This window comes from Misgurnus anguillicaudatus, chromosome 18 (genome assembly GCF_027580225.2).
Source record: "Misgurnus anguillicaudatus chromosome 18, ASM2758022v2, whole genome shotgun sequence".
NCBI lineage: Eukaryota > Metazoa > Chordata > Actinopteri > Cypriniformes > Cobitidae > Misgurnus > Misgurnus anguillicaudatus.
In genome coordinates this window covers 19701806-19723895 of record NC_073354.2, presented here as the reverse complement: position 1 = coordinate 19723895, position 22090 = coordinate 19701806, and the positions used below count along the sequence as shown (strand labels likewise).

Below are 22090 nucleotides of genomic sequence, written 5' to 3'. Positions count from 1 at the left end.
GACACACCCAAAAATTTTAACATGCTATAATAAATTATCTATATGGTATTTTGAGTTAAAACTTCACATATGTACTCTGGGGACACCAAATTCTTATTTGACATCTTAAAATAAATCTTGTAAAATTTCCCCTATAAATCACTACTTCCTAAAAACAAGCTGTCTTTTCAAGCTGACAGTCTTTGAACTTGCATGCAGTTAAAAAGCTGAATAAAAAAGGTTGCACAGTACACTGGCAAGCAAAGGATAAAAAGTGTGCAACACTAAAAAGATAACTCGTATTACAAACTATGTTTATTCACAAGTTAATCAGTTGACACACAAAAAAAACCTATAAATATATAAACATTTAAAGCACAGGTTTGGATGGCATGTGGTTGCAGCCCTGAGTAACATGGTCACATCAACTTCTCAAAACTTCAATGCCCGTTTCATTGCCAACCCATTTCAATTTTTCACTTCAGTCGTGTTTTGAAATATTTACATTATATTAGACTAACATGTTAAAAAAGGTCTGCCTTGTGAATATAAAACATTAATACATGAAGTACTACATGCTGCCTGGTTTTTCATTATGTAAAAAACAATAACATACAAACATGTATTATGCAACAACGATAACAATACAATTTCTTGCATGAGTTATTAAAAACATATAAATAGACAAACAATGCTGATGTAAATATTGGCACTGGGAACATAATTTTACCCTGTACAGAAGTACTTCCCTTTTAAGTGCGTGAAAAGGTCCGACACAAGCGTTCCCAGGAAACAAAGAAATTCATGTTATGCCTTGATAACGTCTTAATGTCTCTACAGATGTCAGGATGCTCTTCTGAAGTACTGTAAGTACAGAGTAATGGGGCCAAATGTGTCTTCAACACGACCCTCCTAATCCTTAAAGCTTACACTTCTGGAATATAAAATAGCTTGGTGTTCCTACAACATGTGAGATCATTCTGACACAATATGATATAATATGCGAGACTCACTTTTCTGGGATTTTTTCTATGGAGCGTTCTGGTGTGCGGATGATGGAGCGCTCAGGGGAAACAGGTCGGGGGCTGAGTGAGGTGCTGAGAGGGGAGGAGCTACGAAGAGAGGAGAAAGACATGCCTTGTCTGCGCATTTCCTGCACAGCTCGCTCCCTAACGAAGGAAAACACAGATGCACAAAAAGTTTAGGGGGGTACACAGAAATTGTTTTTGGAAATAATAAAGATATAGATTAAGAAAATTATTTTTGGAGTGAATTTCTATGTTCCAACTAGAAAATGTTAATGATTAAATGAGTGTCACCTTTCAAAGCGTTCAGTGGTTAGCTGTCTCTTCAGGACATCCATTTCTGTCTGTAGTTGAGACACTTTACCACGCAGCTGAGAAACCTCTTTAACATGACCAGCTCTAAACATAAAAACAGACAATTTGTATAAACACATTTCTTAAAGACTTGGAAAGAAAAGGAACATGTAGAAAGGGGTATGAATAATGTTAAAGCAGGGGTTTTCAAACTTTGTGATGGCAGGGACCCCCACACATGATGAACCTTTAGCAAGGGACCCCTTTTCTAAAATGTACAAATCCATATCCATATTTTGTTTTAAATAAACATTTAAACCGTCTACAAACTTGGATACAAAATGATTACACACAAGACTTGAGCAATTTTTGCTTTGTCTATTTTCTTAAAATTTCTGATGACCCCTAGAACCTTCTGTGTGGACTCCAGTTTGAAAACCCCCGTGTTAAAGTATCAACAATTGTGGTCATTGCTCCCGCACTATTCATCAAACCATAACTCACATTAAACAAGCGGTCAGCTGCAAACGCTCATCTGATAATTTTCACAACACTCTTTTTGGCTCTATGTCAGCTAAAACAGTTTTCACATCCTTTTAAAAATATGCATGGGTCTTGTTTCTCTGAAATATTTCCCTGTACTGTCATTAGTTTCCTTCCTTTATCTCAGTCCATTTTTGCTTCTGTCAAGGTTAGGCTGGTTGGCTTGTCTTCACAAGCCCCTGTTGGTAGATGTGGTAACTACACCATCTGACAGTCACATTTACAACCATTCAAAAAAGGCATCTCTTTGCAAGCTACATTTAAAGGATTAGTCCATTTTCTTAAAAAAAATCCAGATAATTTACTCAGCACCATGTCATCCAAAATGTTGATGTCTTTCTTTGTTCAGTCGAAAATAAATTATGTTTTTTGAAGAAAACATTCCTGGATTTTTTTCATTTTAATGGACTTTAATGGACCCCAACACCTAACAGTTCCAATGCAGTCCAAAATTGCAGTTTTAACGGAGCTTCAAAGGACTCTAAACGATCCCAAACGAGGCACAAGGGTCCCACTCAGCGAAGCGATTGTCATTTTTGGCAAGAAAAATAAAAAATATGCACTTTTAAACCACAACTTCTCTTCTATCTCCGGTCATGTGACGTCCCGCGCGACCTCACGCAATACATCATCTCATCAAGAGGTCACAGAGGACGTATGCGAAAGTACGCCCCATTGTTTACAAGTGTGGAGAAAGAGGACCGTTCCGATGTTGCTGTATGTGGAATGATACTAATTTTGTCTTTGTGTCCGTTTATTGTTTAAATGGTCCCCAAATGTGCGTTTCATATATGTAACACGTGACCTTTCCACGTCATTACGCAATTACGTGAGGTCACGCTGGCGCGTCTCAGGACCGGAGATAGACGAGAAGCTGTGGCCAAAAAGTGCATGTTTTTTATTTTTCCTGTCAAAAATGACAATCGTTTCACTAGATAAGACCCTTATGCCTCGTTTGGGATCTTTTAGAGTCCTTTGAAACTCAGTTGAAACTGTAATTTTGAACCTGCATTAAAACTGTTACGTGTTGGGGTCTATTAAAGTCCATTAAAATGAGAAAAATCCTGGAATGTTTCCTCAAAAAACATAATTTCTTCTCGACTGAACAAAGAAAGACATCAACATTTTGGATGACACAGTGGTGAGGAAATTATCTGGATTTTTTTTTAAGAAAATGGACTAATCCTTTAATATCACTAATATTTTATTATATTACTGCAGATTGATATCATACAAGTGTCAGATATTTTTAAAAGGCTTTTAAAAGCATGAAATGGTCTGATGATGTTTTCCATCTGCTCACACATTACAGCTTAAAGTGTAGCATGTAAAGGGCTTGTGTACATTCTTAAGGTTGTCAACAGGTTGTCTCAGGACATAATTTTTATGTTTTCCTGATAAATCAATTATATGCTATTTACAGCACAGATGATTGGCTATAAAACCCTGCTAAAACAACCTTCCTTTGTAGTTGTAAATAACATTACTCAGGGTTCCCACTCTAAGCCAAATGTCAAATTCCCTGACTTCCACGGACTAAAAAGCTCAATGTCCATGACGCCATGAGCACGAAATCAGTGAAGCCCTGTACCCATCATTTTGGATTATATTTGATAAATAGAAGCAAAAATTTAAAGCGACAAACAAAAATCCCTAATACTCCATGACTTTACGGAGTAGACCTTTTAAAATTCCATGATATTCCAGAAATTCCATGACCCGTGGGAATGCGGATTACTTTCCACTTTCTGTACATTCAAAAATCACCTAATATTTTTCTCTTACGTTTTGCTGTCTGCAAGAGCGAGCCGGTCCCTGAGCACTTTAAGCTCAGACTCTTTCTCGCTGGCGCTCAGGTGCGTCTTAAACTCCTTCTGACGATTGGTGGAGAGCAGCGCCTCAAGATTGCGTACCGACAGCCGCTCGCTGGCCAGTTGTTTTTTCAAAAACTCCACCTCGGAGCGCACGTCCTCCAGTTCGCCAGTCACCTGGAGTACAACGTTTAAATTGTATGGAGTGATCAGGTTGATGTTATTTAGTCATTCATTCAATTGGATGGTGCATCTTACCCTCTCCAACTCCATGCTTTTAGCTGTTAGCTGCCTAACCGTGACCTCTTTGCTAGAGTCGAGCTTAACGCACAGTTCCCTGACAGAAGCCAGATCTTCTAACACAGAGGCTTTCTCGGCTCGAGCCGCCTGGACCTCCTCTTCTAAACGTGACATCGCCCTTGCCAGCGATGATACGTGAGCTTCATATGCTTGCATAGCGTTCAAGTGCTAAAAGACGCAGTCAGGAAGTTAAATGTCGCTTAAAAACATCTCTTCATCTAACATTGCTCATAGTACCACCCATACCTCCTGTATCTCTCTGTCCTGCAGAGAGACTCTCTCCCTCAGGTGTCTTCGTTCTGTATCAGACGAGAGGAGCTCCAGCCTGATGGAGTTGTTTAGCCCTTCAGCTTGCTGCAGCTTCACTTCCTTGTCCTCCGTTTCAGAGTGGATGCTCCGGAAACGCTCCAGCATCTCCCTGTTCTCCTGTTCCTACACAAACATCAGAACAATGCATGTTAATGCAATATTACCTACATATTTGACTTTTTGTTTGTTATTCTCATACCTTGGCAGCCATTAAGCTTTCTATGCGAGCCACTTCAGAGATGTACGAGTGAACTCTGAGCTTCAGTTCATCCCTCTCATTCAGAGAGTCCTGCATCTCTGCGTGCACCGCCTGGAGAACACGGTAAAGAGCATTTGATTGTTTACTTCCATCCAATATGTCATGAGGATTGAAAGGATGAAAAGATCTTTAGAAAGGTGGAAAGAAGCATGAAAATATGTTCAAGGAAACGGTTTATAATGTGCACCTGGTTTTCTCTGGTCATGGTTGCCAGATCATCCTGTAATCTGCGGTTTTCTCTCAGCGCGACCTCTCGGTCTCGACTGATGGATGAGAGCTCCTCCTGCGACTGGTCCAGCTGTCTGCGCAGGCTAGCGATTTCCCGCTCGCGACTGCTTAGTGCCATCTTAAGCTGATCTAAAATAAAAACACAAGTACTTATTTTTTACATATGAAGAGTTTGGTTCCAAAACGCAATAAATCCATTTTGACAAATTTTGGTAAAAACGTGTTTTCTATACCAAGAAAGTGACAAGATGAAAACAACTATTTTCTGTTACAAACTTTCACATAGCATCTTTAGGTTATATAAACATAAAAAATTCTAATCCATAAGTTGATTTTCAAAGATTTATTATAAAAACGAATTATTTTTTCCACAAAATGCAATAAATCCATGACAAGTTTTTATTCAAAATGCTATAAATCTATTGCATCAATAGCCTATATAAATGTGCATTCATCTTTGCCATGTTATATTCATTTAGTTGACTAGTTGTACACACTAATTAAAAAATATAAACATTAATGTTATTAATCAAAACACTTACTTTGTCATATTTAGAACCCTGTCATTGCGGTTATACTTGACGTCGTCGCTTAACGTCTTTCACAGCGATCAGCTGTAAAATGTTTTTGGTCCTGCTCGATTTTCGTTGACTTTGAGTAAAATTATGGAAAGTTTTTCATAAGATCCTCTGGGGTCAATGTGTTAGCATGAGAAGCTTGATGCTGTCGGGAGAACAAGCGGTCGTCTCCTGAGTGCCTCTCAGGGAAATTATTAGATGTTGATGGCTTACGTTTCTTTCCCATCACAGAAAACCATCACAGGTTTAGCAATGCAATTAAAGTATTATTTTGTTTTGTTTGTTGATCACGAAGTACAAAGTAGATGAGGAAAACTAGGACTCCATGTACTCAGCGCGCCGCCATTGTTTGTTTACATTGCGTGAATGGTGCGCTGTAGGATTTATTGCGTTCTGTAAAAAAGGGGGAGTGACGTTTATCGCATTTTGGGAAAAAAGGGAGAAAAGATGACAGAATAACACGGCGGATATTGGATTTTGCGTAAAATTAAGAATGTACTTTTAACTACTGACCTGATATAATACTGATTTTGGCAGTAACTCATTTTTTTCAAAAATGGCATTTATCGCGTTTTGGAACCAAACTCTTCATATATACATGCACAACCATCATGCTATAATCAGGGTTCCCACACCTTAGTTAACTCCAATAAGGACCTTTCAAGGACTTTCCAGGTCCAATACCCTCAAATTTAAGGACTAAATGTGGGGACACATTTCAATTGAGAGCATGGTTACATCGTGTTACCTTTTAAGATACATTGTTACAGTTCCCTTTCGAGGGAACTCGGGCTGCGTCACTGCAATGACACTTTGGGGAAGCCTCCAGGGATAAGTGCGTCTGAATGTGTATATCAAATTCAACCAATGGTGAGGCTTAACGACAAAGACAGGGTGACGCGGGAGCCAGGAAGTATATCGCTATCTGAAATATTGCCAAAGACGTAGTTACAACGATGCAGGAAGTATGGCAAGGGAGACGCAGCGTCTCGTTCCCTTCTCAGGGAACAACAGTTACATACGTAACCCGAGACGTTTTTTTAAACTATGCAAAAAAATCATTTAGTTATGACTCAACATTTGCATACAGAAGATATAAGCATTAAAAGCGAACAGTTTAGCACGTGTGCTTAAAAAGTCTAGAATTTTTATGATATTATCCTACACTACACAGGGAATAAAAATTTTTTTTCAGAAAACTTCTTGCATAAAATAGAATCAAGCACTTTCAATGACCTGTATCTATGTATGTATATTTTCAAAAACTTCCCAGGGCCTTGAATCCCCCCCCCAGATTCACAAACTTTCAAGAATTTCAAGGACCGTGGGAACCCTGTATAATGTACACACAGATAAATGATAAAAGACGCTTACTCTAGAGAGTTCTCCAAGTCTGTGACGGTTAGCCGGACTTCTGATAGAGTCTTTTCCTGCGGAGCAAAACCTATGCTACAATTCACATTTCTAAACTCTTCTGTATTCAGAACATATTCTCGTCATACTCTCAGTAATAAATTATTTGTGATGTCAAGGTATTAGCAGTACCTTCCTGTTGATCTCTTCCTTCAGCAATACCATACTCTCAGTCTTCTGGTCTACTGCATCCTGCAGAGCATCTTTCTCTCGGTCTAGTGATGCTATTGCACACTGCAGAGCTGAAACCTCATCCTTTTGAGATGAACCGTGTCTACTGAAATCAGCTAGACACACACACAAAAGATTACAATCTTGTTTTTTGTGAAATACTGTTACTTTTGACATCACTACTACAGAAACACAAAAAGGCAATATTTACAATCACACGTGTGCTTGAGTAATTTGGAAGAGCACACAAAAAAACAGTGTGAGAATGACGCACCAATTTTCTCCTCTAGTTTGTCAATCTGTTGGTGGGCTGCTTGTAGTTCATTGGTTTTCACAGATAATCTGTGTTGAACATCTGACAGCGACTGTTCCATCTGCTCCTGCAGCAATCTAAATACACACAGAAAACATCAAGCTGCTGTGCAATTCTCGCTACAACTGCTGCCACATATTTCAGCAGAACCATCACAGCACAATACACAATACAATAAACAAAACATACACACCTCAGTGCATTGCTCTCTGCTCTTTGCTGCGCGGCCTCTTCTATATTCTGCACCATGACTGTAGACTGAGCTTTCAGCTCTCTTTCAACAGCATCACGACTCTCCTTCAACACAGAGACCTGAGTGCGGAGATCAGCCTTCTCTCGCTCCAACTACACACACAGACACAGCTATCTTAATTCATGACATCACAATACTTTTACCCTAACTGTCCACTTAGTGAAACGTATAGTCAATTAAGTTATATCCATATTTATTTTGATTAGATCTGGGGAATAAATGACGGCGATTCTAACGGGTATCTCCTCAATAAAGCCGGTTCGGTGATTAGTAGTAAACCGCCATCACCCGCTTTCAGACGAAGCGGCATTTACTTCACAGAGAAGCTAGGCAAAAATCGCATACATAATTGGAGGTGATTTTCCACAATTACAAATGTGATTTTGTCTAGCTTTTCAGCGAAATTCAGCTCTGTGTAGTAAATGCCACCCCTGACGAGATACACATGAGAATCACAGGCGAATTTTTGCCCAGCTCTAATTTTGATATACCGTATTTTCTGGACTACAAGTCGCTCTGGAGTATAAGTCGCATCACTTAAAAAATGCGTCATGATGAGGAAAAAAACATATATAGGTCAGACTGGACTATAAGTCGCATTTATTTAGAAAAGTATTTTTTTCAGCTCCATATTTTACTATCTGCAGTTTGTAATCATTATCTGCAGAACATGATTTTCTTTTTGGGGACATTTTGTTTGTGTTAAGTCTTTCTCAGTTGTCTTTAAGTTATGTTTCAGTTAACAGTTTTTCAGTTGTTTTCAGTAATTTTTTTCAGGGGTAGCTACAAGAGAAGCATATAGTGCCCTCCCGCGACTGTAGACGACAATATTTTGCCTTCATGTTAATTTTGACATATAGGTCGCACCTGACTATAAGTCGCAGGACCAGCCAGACTAAAAAAAAGTGTGACTTATAGGCCGGAAAATATGGTATATCAAAAGCACAGTGTACACATGGTGTCAATTTAATACATTTGTTCATCCAGGGCGTACAAAATGCATTTAAACAAATGTACAGTAAGTAATAGAGACAGAGCGCAGTTATGCAAATTTGAAAAACACGCCCACCAGGGGGGAAAACAATCCAACCGTCTCCATTGACTTTGTATTGCGAGATGCCGCCTCCTTGTCATTTCTGGCTTATAACAAAAAACAGAATAATGCCTAAAAGCTGCTGTGTGACAATATGTACAGCTAACAAGCCAAAGAACCCAGAAATACATTTTTATAAGCTGTCGAGCCGTAAAACCCAGCCTTTAAGGAGAAAAAAGTGGATCGGCGACTACGTTTCCCCCTAGTGGACGCAGTTCTGCTAATAGGAGTACTATGAAAAGTTGCCTGTTTCCAGTTTTGTGTCTTTAAACGCTCATTTTTTGAGGTCGACAGCTTATAAAAACTTATTTCTGGGTTTTTTGGCTTGTTAGCTGTACACCTTATCACACAGCAGGTTTTAAGTATTATTCTGTTTTTAAGTTTAATCTGTAAATACGTTTTTATAAGCTGTCGACCCCAAAAAACGAGCGTTTAAAGACACAAAACTGGAAACAGGCAACTTTTCATAGTACTACTTTTAGTACAACTACGTCCACTAGGGGGAAACATAGTCGGCGATCCACTTTTTTCTCTTTAAAAGCTGGGTTTTACGGCTCGGCAGCTTATAAAAACTTATTTCTGGGCTCTTTGGCTTGTTAGCTGTACATATTGTCACACAGCAGCTTTTAGGCATTATTCTGTTTTTGTTATAAGCCAGAAATGACAAGGAGGTGGCCTCTCGTCAGTGGAGACGGTTGGATTGTCTCCCCCCCGGTGGGCGTGGTTTTCAGGTTATGACGTGCTGCGCTCTGTCTCTATACAGTGATGTGTAACTATGTGTAATAAATACTGAAATACCTACCAAAAAATTTTAAAGGTAAAAGCCATTTTTAACATGCATACACTGCTGCTCATAAGGAAATCATACACTTACAGGTCAACATCACACTTACTAAAATGTACTTTTACTACTTGTTAAACTAAACACTCAAGTGTTTTCTTAGTGTTGTAAATGTGTTGTACCCTCTGAATGGTGTTTTCCAGGTCAAGAATTCTTATATCCTCCTGTTCTCTGTCTGTCAAAGCTGTAGTCTGGGCAACCTGCAAAAAAGGCACAATTTTATCTCTGCAACACATACACATACACTACACTACACTACACTACACTACAGCTTAGAAGTGTACTACATTTACATTTATGAATTGGCAGATGTTTTTATCCAAAGTGACTTACAGTGCATTAATGAAAACATTTAATCAGTATGTGTATTCCTTGGCAGTCAAACCCACAACATAAGTGCTCCTAAATTAATGTTCTACACAATTTTACGATACATATAAAATAAAAATACAACTTGAACTTAACAGGCAGGCATTTTCATGTTGACAAACATTTTAAGACAACAATATAATTAAAAATGGACAAGTTTTTCCTTTGCATTATTGAAAAAATATATGCAGGAAAACAACTAAAAACGCTGTATTATGTGTGCCAAACCAGTATTAATTAGTGATGCACCGATGTATCGGCCACTGATATTTATCGGCCGATTTTTGATGAATTTGAAACCATCTGCTTATCGGCAATAGCACGAGACAGCCAGGCCGATACCGATTGTTTATTAATTAACTGCATAAAGAAATCCATTATATGTAAAAAATGAGTTAATGTTGTTAATAAAATAAATGCTGAATAGCAAAAACCACCTTTGAAGGTTGTCATGCTGTCTTATTATATTTGTTTTAATTTGTGCCTCTCTTATTATGTTGGTCAGTTGGATGTTAATTAGATCCAATTTATGTTCAGTAAAAATAATTTGATGCAGAAATAAACTAGCTGGGATGGCCTAAAAAATATGCAATAAATGTTATAGAAAAATATCATTCTGATAAATGAACTAAAATTTCAAGCGACAAACAAAAATCCATTCCATTATATTCCAGAAATTCCATAACCTGTTGGAACCAAGGGGCAACCTTCCGAACTCTCTGATGAAGCCAATACGGAAGTGATTTAAACTGCAATTCATCGACTGGCCGCTAGAGGCAGGCTCCAAAATTTAGTCAATTCCCATAGACCTCCATGTTAAAAATGCCCAACAGTTTACAGCCTGGTACAAATTTTTTTTTGATCTGTATAGCTAATTTTGTCCTTCATGACAACTGTGGGGGGGTGAATTTTTTTGTAACACATCCGTTTAAATGATATTAAGCCCTAAAGTTCTGCACAATTATGGGCGCCGACACTTGAGTGACGGTTGAACAGCCACTGCTGTCACTAGAGTCGAGCTAGGCGGGCGTGGTTTCAGCAACAGCCACCTCAGCTTCACCCACGTCCCACCTTTTTACCCATTTTCGGATATTTGCGAGTGATGCGCGGCCAAGATGGCGAAGGCAGGCACAGCCTATTTTAAACTTCAAAAACAATCTTCAGAAATCTATGGGTGACGTCACAGACACTACGTCCATCTTTTTTACAGTCTATGGTTGGAACCCAGTGGGTCATCGTAGACAGACCATGAGGTGAGTTTCAACTACTTTGTAGACTTTGTCGAAGAAACATAAATAAAAAATTAAGTGCAGATCATACACAGTCCTGTAGGCCACCTTTTTGTGTTCTGGTTTTTATTGTGCCTGCCTGCCCTGAACACGTGTGCATGACATCACTGCTATCACAGTCTTGCGTTTTTGTAGTTTACACAGAGACAACAATACAATGTAATGTAAAACTTTCATTTTTATTAGTTGAAATGTTGATTGTAAATGCCCCCCCCCCCCAAGTCTCAAACACACACCTTGAGTCTGTCTCTGAGCACGTCTCTCTCTGCAGTTATTCTCTGGAGTTCAGCTTCAGTCCGTATTCTGTCATCTCTGATCCTGCTCTGGAGTTCAGATGACTCAAGATCCATACGGAAATGTCTCAGCTCCTCCTGAGCCTACATTTAATATACAGGCATAATGTTTTCTCATAGAAACCAGCTCTATATGTATCCTAAATTAGTGGATCTTTACTGTTTTACAAACATAAATCTTTTTCTGTCTGTCTCAAAGGTGTCTCACCTGCTGGTACTGAGTGCTGAGCTGGTCTCTCTCTGCAGTCAGTAGTTTAACTCGAGTCTGAATGTCCTCCATGTGTTTCTCAAAGCCCAGCAGCACTGACTGCAGCTCATCCCTCTCCTTTACTGCCCGTGTGAGCTCTGCATCAGCAAAATTTCTCTAGAAACACACACACACACATCTGTTATACATCACTTTAACACAATGTCTGATCTGCCCTGTGTCAAAGAGATGTATGCATGTTAAATCTGCACTGGAGAGTTATTAAACCCACTTAGATGCCTAACAGTGTGGGAAGATTTCTAATTCTTACGAATATAAACAATATCATGTATGAATAAAAAAACACTGTTGAAAGTCCTACACAAGAAAGAGAATACATCTAAATATCCACATGCAACATCAAAGAGAATAAAGATGATATACCCATCTAACTGTCAACTCTCACCTTTCCATGCCAGCTGCTTCTACCTCTGGGGCTCCTCCCCCTTCCTGGACTAGGGGTGGAGCTTTTGTTTGCTCTCCCCTTAACAGAATGGTATCGCTCCATCTCTTGTCTGTAGTAATCTCTTTCCTCCTCTAAACTTTTCACAAAAGCATCCAGACGGGATGGAGAAGGATCTTTGCCACACATCCCATGCGTCACACGCATTCGCTCCAGTTCCATAACCATTTCCTTATCTGAAACAAAAGTAAAGCAGATAATAAAGACAAACCAGAAGTTTAGCACATCCTGCTTCTTTCCACAAGTCCCTTAAACAGTGTCTCATCTCACCAGCCTGCGTCATCTTTTCTGCTTTGTCCTGAAGTCTCTTCTTCTCCTCCTCCAGAAAGTTCACGAGTCCCTCCATCTTCTCATTCTGTTCTTGAAGTTCAAGCAGCTGATCCCTAAGCTGGTCTTTTTCATGATCTCCATCGGCCATATCCTAAAATAATTTATCGCTTCAAACTTTCAGCTAAAAATGTAAACGGTCAACAGAGTTGCACAGAGCTCTACAATGAATCTTAAAGGCGGAGTCCATGATGTTTGAAAGCCAATGTTGATATTTGAAATCACCTAAACATACACGCCCCTACCCCAATAGAATCTGGACCTTCTGTTGATAGACCCGCCCCACACATACGCAAACCGGCATTTGATTTGATTTGATTGGCTATAAGTGTGTTTTGGTAGTCGGCCCGTCTCCTTTTCCAACGCGTTTTTCAAACATCGTGGACTCCGCCTTTAATGTACCCTAACAAATCATTATCGCTTAAAAGGCCTTTCAATTGATTTACACAAAGAGTGTAATCAAATACGTATTAGCTAGAAGCTATATTGCGCCATCTGTGTCATGTTGGGCCAGCCAGGATAAATGGCTTGTTCTGAACCAAATGGTTAATTTGACAGCTCGTTTCACAATCACATGCTTCTGTGTGGAAAGCAGGGCACTCGTAGACCCATGTACATACCAAGGGGCAGCCTTCCGGTCGCTCTCGTCAAGCCAACAAGGAAGTGACTTAAACTGCAATTCACTGACTGGCCGCTAGAGGCTGGCTCCAAAAGGATATTGAAGCCAAAAGGGTCTAATATATTTTTTTCGTACCACCTCGGTTGGGGTCCCAAGCGACCCGAGCTGATACCAAACGTGACGCAAAAACACAGTCAATCACTGATTGGTCTGAGAAAATCGTCACTACAGCGTCATCGCTATAATGTAGATTAGCTTTACCTGTGATAGCTAGCTTGCGCTGTCTCGAGCAAACATGTTGTCATCTGTGCTCTGCTATAAGTTCCCAAACTTCTTTTTAGCAATGAAAAACATCCACAGGTTGAGAATCAGGAACACCATAACAGTTTTTTCCAAACATTCGCGACGAGCACGTCAGCATTATATGCTTAAATGCAACTTCAATGAGGCTCAGCGGAGCGCCATCGTCTGACACCGCGGTGTTTGAACAGAAACTGTCATGTGAGACAAAGGTAGTGATAAACGCTATGTGCAAACATCTATTTGTGGTGGTCAATTTTAATTTTGTGGCGGACTGATAAATAAATAAATGAATGAGAATGTACAAGGACGCTCTCACTTGTATGATGTCACAGCAGTATGCAGCGCAAATATAACGACACGCCTATAATCCCTCCCACTGCGAAGTGATAAACTCGATGGAAAAGCTAACCACGCCAAAGTGAGGTGAACTGACCCGACCCAAACTAAACTAAACCGTGGGGTACTATGCAATTGAAAAGCGCCATGTGGGGCGAGTCTATCAAAAGAAGGTCCAGATTCTATTGGGGTAGGGGGTGTTTGTTTAGGTGATTTCAAATGTCAACAGCTTTCAGAGATCGCGCACCCAGCCTTTAAGGGTGTGATAGATGAATTGCCCCTGCTGTCACTACCGTCGAGCTACGTAAGCAAGGTTTCAGCAACTAGGCTCCACCTACATCCCCGCTTCTTTGCCCATTTGCGGTTGTTCATGACTGACGCACTGCTAAGATGGCAACGGCAGGCTTCGCCAAATTTGGGCTTCAAGAATGCTCTTCACAAACCTACGGATAACATCATGGAGACTACGTTCATATTTTTACAGTCTATGGTACATACCCGTCTTAATGTAGAGATGACATCCTCCAGCTTCCCTATCTCCCGCTGTTGACGCTGAATCTCTTTCTGTGGGAAACAGAATTGGTTTAAGTACAATTATTCCTCTTTAAACAAACATATGTACACAGCGTGTATGCAGTGTATGTGTTTTTATTGTGGGGGATTTTTAAAAGCATGACAAATATGTTCAATACAAGAGAAAATTCTCCTTTTGTGTTAAACGGAAAAAAGACATTTGGATTTGGATCAACAAGAGAATGATTAAAGATAAAGAATGAAAAAATTTTAGATTATTGAATGAATCACGTCTTTAAAGCAACACCAAAGAGGTTTTTTTACCTTAAAATAACGTTTCCAAAAAAGTTTCAGTGGTTCATCCACACAAAACAGGGTGAATGGCACTTTCACATTAGCTTTGCAGCCCTCTATTGGACAAAACCGCACTAAAGAAGTTTCCAACCGTCGGGTAGCGGTCCTGTAGTTCGAGTGAAAACTACAAAAACTTGCTTTACGGCAGACCTACAATCCAATCAGAGCCAGCTATGCTGCAGTATTTACGACAGTGGTAATGAACAATTACGCTTCTAACCTGTAGGGGGAGCAAAGAGCCAGAGTTCTTTAGTGTTGCTTTAAGACAGTACCTAAAAATTTAACACGTTAATTATTAACACCTAAGATATGATCATCCAGTAGACTTTATCCCTAGCATTTTTTGTTAGAAAGACTATCCTCGCTACCATTCTGTATATTTAGGTCTGCTGACCTTTTTAAGTGATTTTATTGCTGGAAAACCAAAACCAACTATAGCTTAAAGGCGGGGTGCATGATTTTTGAAAAACACTTGGAAAAGGGAGGCGGGCCGGGTACCAAACACACTTGTAGCCAATCAACAATAAGGGGCATGTCTACTAACCAACATTAGGTGTGTTCGACTTCATGCGGCGCTGCGCAGACCGATCGGCGGCTGACTTGAAGCAGTGCATTATGGTTAGTACTTTTGTCCGACTTCAGCTCGCGCTGCAGGCACGTGACTGTGTCATATGGTTTTTAAGTACCGGGAGAGCGATTCGAGATCAGCCGCCCGAGTTAGCCAGCGCAGTTCGCGAAGAGGAGCTGCACGGGCTGTAATGACGACACAGCTGTTTCACCATTGGTCGGATTCACCACATGACAATAATCACGTGTGTTTCGTGCTTATTTTCACGCCCACAGTTCCACAAATGCTCACAAATCTGTATTTTTAAAACAGTTAAAGCTCTTTTCATGTAGTCGCGATGTTATATTGTGTCATCTTCATCAAAATAAAATGGAAATAGAAATGAAAAAACGTAGACCCCACTTCATTGGTATTTAAATAGTTTATGCTTATTTTTAACTTTATTCTTGTAAAACAGATGTAAGCCTCTTAAATTCCACTCATGCTCATACACGGGCATTCAAAACAGTATAATTCACTTTTTATGTAGTTTACATCTTACAAATCATGTTTATTGCGATAAAGCAAGCAAACGGCATGTGATCAGCCAGTCATGACGTAAATGCAGCAAACTACGGGAACCACAGCGCGTCCGACTTCACGTCTCCGTTTTCAGCTCCTCCCCGCCTGCACGCGGCTAATCTCGCCGATCGGTTACATCCAGCCACAGCCGATGTCGAACACACCTATTGTTGCCTGGGTTGCATAAGTGTGTGGGGTGGGTCTATCAAAAAAAGGTCCAGATTCTATTGGGGTAGGGGCGTGTTTGTTTAGGTGATTTCTCTTTCTTTCTTTCTTTTTAACGACATACCAGCTTCTAAGGCTATATTCATGGTGAGAATAAAGTATAATTAAATCAAAGGAAGATTAAAAAAGATGTTTCAAATTTATTTCCTCTAGAAATCTTAAAACCATGTTTGGGCTCACTTGATTAAAAACCTTTTCAAAAGTATCAACAGAGTAAAAACAGGGGTAAATGTAATACAGTCTAAAAGGATATGTTTAATGGACAATGGATTTTGACAAGATGAACATTTTGGATGGTTTTGTTTAGGTGATTTCAAATATCAACATTAGCTTTCAGAGATCATGCACCTGGCCTTTAAAGCACCTTTTATTCTAAATATTGTAATACCTGAGCATATTACATATAAGTTATATAACCAAAGCACTTGATCCTGGCAAAATGAAATAATCTAGACCTACAGAAAGCACCAATGCTAAATTTTTATGATTAAAAAAACGTTTAGTCCCTATATGATCACCTTGGCCTCTTGGAGCTCCATGTCGGCAGTCTCCAGTACCATCTCTTTGTCTTTCTCCAGCTGCTGGGCAAGTTGATCTATCTGCGTGAGTTCCTGGCATAGCTCTTGATTTCGTACACTCAGATCGGCCACCTCACTGGACACGGTCTTCTTTCTCTGCTGCAGTGTTTCAACTCTCTCTTCCAGGGATCTGTTTGTCTCTTGTAGGTACTCGATCTGAGAGGGGAAAAGTCATGAACTGTTGTCTGAATTTGTAAAGCAAAATTTAATAGATCAAATTGAGCAAGTATTCAGTTTACAGTACCTGTAGGTTTAGATGAGAAATTAGCTTTTCATTGCTGATGTTTTTAGCCTCCAGAGAGATGACATCGTTAGGTCGACCCCCATCCAGAGCTCGATTTAGACGTTCAATCTCTTTGTCGCGCTCTTCCACCGATTCGTAGAGCATGGGGCAAATTTGCAAAGTAAGAGCAAACTCTTGCACACAATTCAAGTCAAATTCAATTACTATTTATTTTTACAGTTCTTACAATTCTGACACCCTGTACATTCAACACAACTAAATCATCACACATACCCTATTCCACCGCCACTTAACAGTATACATAATACTAAACACTGTATATTTCTCTCTTGATCTGTATAATGCACATATGAATGCATAAATTAATGATGTTTAGGTGTACCTGATTGTTAAGATGCTTAATTCCAGCCTGCGCTCTCTCCAGGTCAAGCTTCAGTTGTGCCACTTCATTCTGGAGCTCCTGGATCCTAAGATAAAAACAGCAAATATTTTAAGCCTTAAAGTATAAACATAATCCTTATGATGATGTCTGGTCTAAATATTTTATAAATTGTATCCATTTGTTTCCACACACCTGTCATCAGCAACCTGCAGAAGGTCAGCAATGTACGGATCATCTGGCTGTGCCACAGATGGAGGGGTGGGGCCACAAAGTGGGAGGAGTTCATCTATCTGCATCCGCTGACGTCTGAATGGGACTGATCGCTTCTTCCCGCCTAGTCCAATTAATTGGCATAAAGTGTATTAGAAGCAGCATGAATTGACTACCACTACCGTAGTGTAGTCAACCAACCTGGCGTTTGAACAACAGCTTGCATGTTCTTCTCCTGCAGCTGCAAGATACGCTCCGTCTTGGCTTGGCTGTCTTTCTCGAGGGACCGAACTTTGTGCACATACTGATTATTGAGGAATTTCAGATCTGAGGTTTCATGGTCTAGTTTTCTGATGTATGCCTTCAGATCTGTTACCAGAAACACGGAGCATATTATAATCCTTTCCCTGGATTAGATAATGTCAAATCTTTACTGTATTGTTGTGAAAGGCAATGTACTACTTTAAGACATTAAAAGCAAACCCGACCTCTGGTGATTCGATCCTTCTCCTCTTTCAGTTTCAGAAGCCCAAGATGCAGCTCGTTGTTCTCTTTGACCAGTCGGGCATTATCAGCTTTATGCGGCTCCAAAATTGTATCCAGATTCCGGCTCTCCTTTTCCGTCTTACCTGCAGCAAGCTTGGCATTCCTTAAACTCTCTGTGGTGTGGACCAGGTCACTGACATTTAAACAAAACAGTATAATTATGCAAAAGGAGTACATATATGACTCATGTAATTTTTCTGTCTCAAACCTGATTCTGACAGATCAAGTTACATATAAATTTACACAACTTTCTATAGAGTTTTTCAGCAGGACAATTCAAGCTATGAATTTGAGCACATTGTGTAGAACATCATATCAATATAATGTGCTAGAGTATTTATTTACCTGAAAAGTTTCTCGACCAATGGCAGGGACTCAATGGCCAGTGGCTGTCTGTAACCCAGCTGATCCAAACGCTTGCGCAGATTAATAAACTTCCGCTCTGCGCTGGTCGTCATGGCCATTCAACGCAACTTAACACTTGCTGGATATGCAAAAACCTGGTCAAAACATTGTAACTGTCAAATCACTTACTGCTTTCGTGCCTGTTTCACTAAACCTTAAAAGAAAACTGGCAGTTGAATATTAAAGTTGCAAATGTTGCATATTAAAAGTGTGATAAGTTAGGTTGTTGTCTAGATAGAAACACAATCGTGTTAACGCAAGCAAAAGTCCATACACAAACAAGGCTTACTCCACAAATCATACTTACTCAGACACTCGTGGTTGTTAATCTAACTTATATGTTGTTAAGCAAACTGTCAGTCTGTCAGGAGACTGTTAGCAGTAACTTATTTGCCTCATTCTTCATTCTGCAATATTTACAGCGCTAACATTCGTTCTGCCGCCTGCATAGTTTTCGTGTAAGCTCGTCGGGTCAGCGGTAAATACACTGACCAGCAATTAACCCTCAAAAATCTGCTCGCTAGCCGTGATTTGGGTATTTCTCCTCGGTGAAACCATAGTGTGTGTCCTGAACTAAGAGAGTGTTCAGATTTTCTCCCCTCCCCACAGTGAACGTCCTTCCGGTGGCGGTAACACTGTTTAAAAATGGCGCCGAGCAGAGAGAAAACCGTTCGGCTTATTCCCATGAGCCAATGAAATAGCGACATCTACTGGATACTGAGTAAACGCTGGAGACTAGGATGGAAAAGCTGAAAGAAAGATGCTTTACAATAAAAATACTGCATACCTTTGTATGTACTATAGTAAACTGTAGCAAAATTCCTATTTACTATTGTGTTTTAAACCTTACCATAGAAAATACTATAGTTAATAAAACAAAATATAGTTTAAGTAAATATTAACCAAGTGTAGTAATTACTACAATATACAACAGTATTATACAATTTACTACAGTTTAATACAAGTAAGTTGGTGTATTACAGCTTTATTTATGTGGGTAAATTATTTATAAACAATTTATTAAAAATTCATGTTTATGTGTATGGGTATGTATTAAATGTTTAATACCAATGTGATGTTTAATTTTACTTATTGTAATCATTTAACAAATCACACTCTGAGTGAAATGACATTTAATATAATTCAATATTTTGACCAGTATATATTCATACTTCACATGATTTTAGCATCCTCAAAATTTTGCAGTAGGCAAAATTAAGAATTTTGTTCTAAAAACTAGCACTTGAGGGCGCTTTGAAGGCACAATATTTTAAGCTGATGTGCTTTGGTTGCCATAGTACACAACATCCACAGAAGTTCTGTCTTATCTGATTTTGCAGATAATTTGTTAAATCAGTGCATATTAATATTATGGTAGCATGGGGTGTTATATACAGTAACCGACAAGCTATTAACTCTTATGTTGTTGTTCAGTGGGATGTTCCGGTTGGTCGGTGTAGAATTTGTGCCGCCTCTTCTCCATCGTGATTGGACGGCTTGATAAAAAGTACTACTGAATGATACGTTTATGATAAATATATTATTATTTATGATTTATGTATAAAATGTATAAGAACCTAAATTATTATGTATATTTGTTTTGGAATATTTATATATGTTTAAATCCTTTTAGCCAATGGGGGCCCTGGGCCCCGCAAGTTCTGCCTATGGCTGTCCAGATTAGCTCTTGGAATATTTCAATTACTTACATGGCAAAAAAACCCCCAAAGTAATATACATGACCCAACACATTCTCGAATGTCTTCAGTTCTAACACAAATGTTCAAATCATTTTGTTGAGAAATTTGATATTGAGAAATTTGATACATCGCATGGGCACTCAGTCCTAAAGATTTCAGCTTGTGATCTACATCTACTGCCGTGCATCTTTAATAAAATGATTCTTTGTTTGAAAACTGAATTATTCGGTAAAGATGGACTGTTTTTGTGTTGGTTTTAACGGCTTCTGCCACACCCTCCCGTTTCACGTGCAGCTGTGGGAAGCAGCACTGAATGCGTGCGGATCTGTGGAGAGGAAAGCGAGCACGCGCGCGCAGCATCAGCAACACACACATACACAAAGAGGTCAACGCGCGCGTGCTGCGACTTGAATGGGAGATAACCGAGTGCCGCGAGACACAATAAAACAAGCATAGGAACTGATCGCACAAGGTAGGGGATTTGTACAGATTATCAAACCAGTGTTTAAACTGCATAGATCTGACGGTGATACTGACCTTGTCATATAGCTCATCTTCCAAAATCTACCATTCTTCACATATGTACGCGCATGGACTGTATGTCACGAGCGGCATTTCGCGTTGAAATGCATGATAGAAAACAGTCAATGTGTTGAAAATGCCGTCGATACGTTTGCACCACATCTGTCTTGTTCTGTTCTGCCCCTTCACGTCTTGGCTTTTTATCGTTGTTTATGAATGACAGTCGTTTTGATTAAGTGAGGCTGTGATTTTCTGATAGATGTTTGCAATGTATTGATATTTTAATGATATCGTTTCAATCGTCGGTCATTCATAATATGCTTATAGGAGTTGGTGCAGACAATTGCTGGTGCTTTAAGCTATAAGTGTCGTTTTCTCACACACGATGCATACCTGCCACAATGCAAGCTTCTGTGGCAAAAGATGCCATCGATACCATAGCCTGTTATCACAAAGCACATGAATAACCAAAGATTAGATAGACGTAGATTACCGAAATCTTTGCACCACATCACAAAATCAAAAAACAGATGCGTCTTTTATTTACAATACAGGCGATTTTAATAGACAGCGTCTGGCCTAATTTTCATCTTGTATTATGACGTAAGAATGATGTAATGCCAAACTGTACATTAAATCTCAATCACCATTTTTTTGTGCATTTGCTACCATGTTCATAATATATGAACACACTAAGCTGATCTATGGCTCCTGCTTGTATTGGGTTGTTTATTGCGCATTAAGGACTGCTCAGACATTGTTATAGGCTAAAGTGATGTGAGAAAACATCAGTACCTAACAATATGTAGAACAACCTTACACTTATTCTATAATGTTGTGATTTAATCTCACTGTTCACTTCATATAACACATGAACCCATGGATTTTTACTATACAGTATGTCATGTTTGATCTGAATCATCACCCTGAATTGTCAGTCAATGTGTGAAATGAATTTATTAAGGAAGGTTATTATAAGGAAAGCAGACAATATACAATGAGTTAGTATTTTAAGAAAAAACTGAAATGGTTTTCACGTTGAATTCACTATAAGCTAGACACGCCAGCTGTTTTACTGCTATTCAAGTCACATTCCTTAAGCTTGCTATTTGAAAGCGAAACATTTCTTTTTTTCAAACAGGAAATCGTCCCAGAAGTTAACTGCTGACCTCAGGCAAGGGGCAAGTTCCCCCAATAAACCCTGGAGATTTATGCGTTCTAGTTCAGGAAACCAAAGAAACTGCTCCCGAGGCTTCACTTCCCACCGTAAATAATGCATGAAAAGGCCAATTAATATTAATTCATAAAAAGTACTGCATCAATACAAGTTGACCAGTGAAGGGGAAAGCCTCTGTGCGCTTGACCGGGGTGTCTGTGCTTTTGTTGCTGAGACAGACGATCCTACAGCATAATCCGAATAAGGTTACACATCTTTAGAGATGGGTGTGCCTTAAACACAAGGATGTTTTTCCATAACAGTATGACCTAATTAAAAATACTGTATTAATCTCACAGCGTTGACATGACGGATATGACATCAGGCCTAAAACTTGTGGTATAATGTTGTCCTCTAATGGAGTATGACACAGTCGAACAATATAATATAGACTCTCCTCTATTGATCCC

General features: G+C 39.4%; 2 protein-coding genes across 5 annotated transcripts in view; one reads left to right on the top strand and one right to left on the bottom strand.

The window, feature by feature from the left end:
- Window positions 1–988: 988 nt before the first annotated feature.
- On the bottom strand, window positions 989–18890 carry cep135 (centrosomal protein 135). The gene is given in 25 exon segments (XM_073856020.1): window positions 989–1148; window positions 1299–1403; window positions 3627–3829; window positions 3911–4120; window positions 4199–4384; window positions 4461–4571; window positions 4708–4872; window positions 6697–6756; window positions 6872–7026; window positions 7185–7300; window positions 7417–7568; window positions 9533–9610; window positions 11305–11445; window positions 11570–11725; window positions 12015–12247; window positions 12342–12492; window positions 14155–14220; window positions 16396–16611; window positions 16700–16829; window positions 17083–17166; window positions 17274–17415; window positions 17493–17660; window positions 17780–17970; window positions 18183–18337; window positions 18550–18890. Coding segments are annotated over 24 exon segments (3498 nt in total). The 5' UTR covers window positions 18302–18337; window positions 18550–18890.
- A 1348-nt stretch (window positions 18891–20238) lies between these two features.
- cracd (capping protein inhibiting regulator of actin dynamics) overlaps window positions 20239–22090 on the top strand; it is a 35370-nt gene continuing 33518 nt past the window's right edge. For 3 of the 4 annotated variants that reach the window (XM_055185800.2, XM_055185796.2, XM_055185798.2), the window contains exon 1: window positions 20243–20414. The gene's annotated coding sequence lies outside the window, so the exon portion shown is untranslated. Of the gene's footprint in view, window positions 20415–22090 lie in introns of all 4 variants that reach the window. The other variant, XM_055185799.2, reaches the window with a different exon arrangement.